Below are 1721 nucleotides of genomic sequence, written 5' to 3'. Positions count from 1 at the left end.
ACAGGCACCCCCCCAGAGAAAGGCCCGAGGTCCCTACAGCCGCACCTTGTCCCCGCCCGCCAGGAAGAGGTCCACGGCAGCCCCGTTGATGCCGTGCCGCTCGCACAGCCCAGCCAGCACGTCCTTGATGGAGAGCCCGGCCCTGACCAGCACCACGCAGGCCGTTCCGTCGGGCAGCTGGATGCTGCAGTGCTTGGCCGGCTTGTCCCGCTCGGGCGCGAGGGTCCTGCAGGCCTCTGGCTGGGGGCAGGGAGACATGGGGGTGGGCACAGGGTGGGGCTGCTTGGGCAGGGCTGGCACTGCTTGCACATGCGGCGGGGCAGCAAGGTGCCCCCGTGCACACGCAGCTCCAGCACACAAGCACACGACCTGTTCTGATAAGTGCACGCTGCGTTGCAGGGCCTCCAGCTGACACGGGAGGGAGCCAGCACCTCTCTGAACCTCGGGCGCCGTCCGGACAGGCCCACCCTCCATCCTATGGGTCTAACTCTCACAAGGGTTAGGCTGGCAGCTAACCACACAGCTCTCCTGCTCAGAACAGGACGGGTCTTTCCACTGTGGTTTCTGGGGGTCCGGTCGTGGCCTCCCTGACCCAGAAGCGCATGGAGTCACCTCTGGAGCCCCGTGGGGCCTCTTGGGGACCACGAGCTGCGCTGCCCGCCGCCACTCAGTCTGGGGGCCGCGGACACGGGCGGGCTGGATCAGCGCTGAGGGCCTGCAGCCCAACCTCTGCTGCTTCTGGTCGCTTTTCTGGCTCTTTCTGCCTGACCTCCCAGGATTGGAGGCCTTTCTGGGAGGAGCAGGCTGACGGAGAGCAGGGCAGGTGGGCAGCCTGGCCAAGGCTCAGGGCCGGCAGCACACGTCCGAGGTCAGAGGAGCAGGTGGGGGGAGGCGGCGTGGGGTAACAGGAGCCCCAGGCCCTTCCTTTGGGGGGAAGGCTGGGGGGCTGCAGCCTGCAGGGCCCGCAGCCCAGGCCCCACAGCGGGGAGCCCTGTCTGCCAGGGGAAGGGGCCGGGGCAGAGCAATGCGGCGGTGTCTGTGTGGTGCAGAGGAGGCGAGCCCAGGTGCACTCAGAGCTGGGTCCCAGGGCAGGACAGGAGCCACCCAGCGGCCCAGCTGCCCGGGCAGACCCCAGCTCCCTCCACGATGCTCCTCCGGGTCCCTGAGCCACAGGAGCCCCGCCTGCTGGAAGGCGCTCCCCACATACATCCTCCTAAGGTCTAACCTACTCTGCTCCTCAGGTTCGTAACACACTTTCCTCCTGGGGTCAGAAAATCCCTTTCACCCAAATGTGACTTCAGAAAACTAGTCTGTAGGTGGCAGGCGGATAGAAAACGGCCCCAGAGTGCTCTTCGCAGATGCATGTGTGATATACACGCCCTTTGAAGCCGCTGGGCCGCGGGTGCACGGTCCACCTGACAGCTCTACCTGGTACTGCCTCAGCTGGAGAAGAACGCGTCCTACACTAACCGCTGCCTGACCATTTCAAGAGACCAGGCTGCTGACAACAGGGTTTTCCAAAGCTGGCATCAGACAGCAGCTAAGAAGCCAGCCAGTCCGCTGACGCCTCCTCCACGTCACTGGAAGTGGGGGCCCAGTGGGCGGCTCAGCAGAGTGAGGGGCGTGGGGCCGGGCAGGTTGGGCACCACCCCCGTGCACGGGCGTGGCCGCGGGCATCGGAGCTCACGGCCCTGCGGGCGTGCAGATGCCTAGACAAAGAC

At 66.2% G+C, this 1721-nt stretch overlaps 1 protein-coding gene across 1 annotated transcript in view; it reads right to left on the bottom strand.

Moving 5' to 3' along the window:
• Positions 1-1721, bottom strand: part of RGS12 (regulator of G-protein signaling 12) — a 95451-nt gene that overhangs the window by 8293 nt on the left and 85437 nt on the right. The window contains 1 exon segment of the mRNA XM_010848109.1: positions 46-240. Within this exon segment, the coding sequence (XP_010846411.1) occupies positions 46-240 (195 nt within the window).

Source organism: Bison bison, unplaced genomic scaffold (assembly GCF_000754665.1).
Source record: "Bison bison bison isolate TAMUID 2011002044 unplaced genomic scaffold, Bison_UMD1.0 scf7180017849866, whole genome shotgun sequence".
Lineage (NCBI taxonomy): Eukaryota > Metazoa > Chordata > Mammalia > Artiodactyla > Bovidae > Bison > Bison bison.
This window is presented reverse-complemented; position numbering and strand designations above follow the sequence as displayed.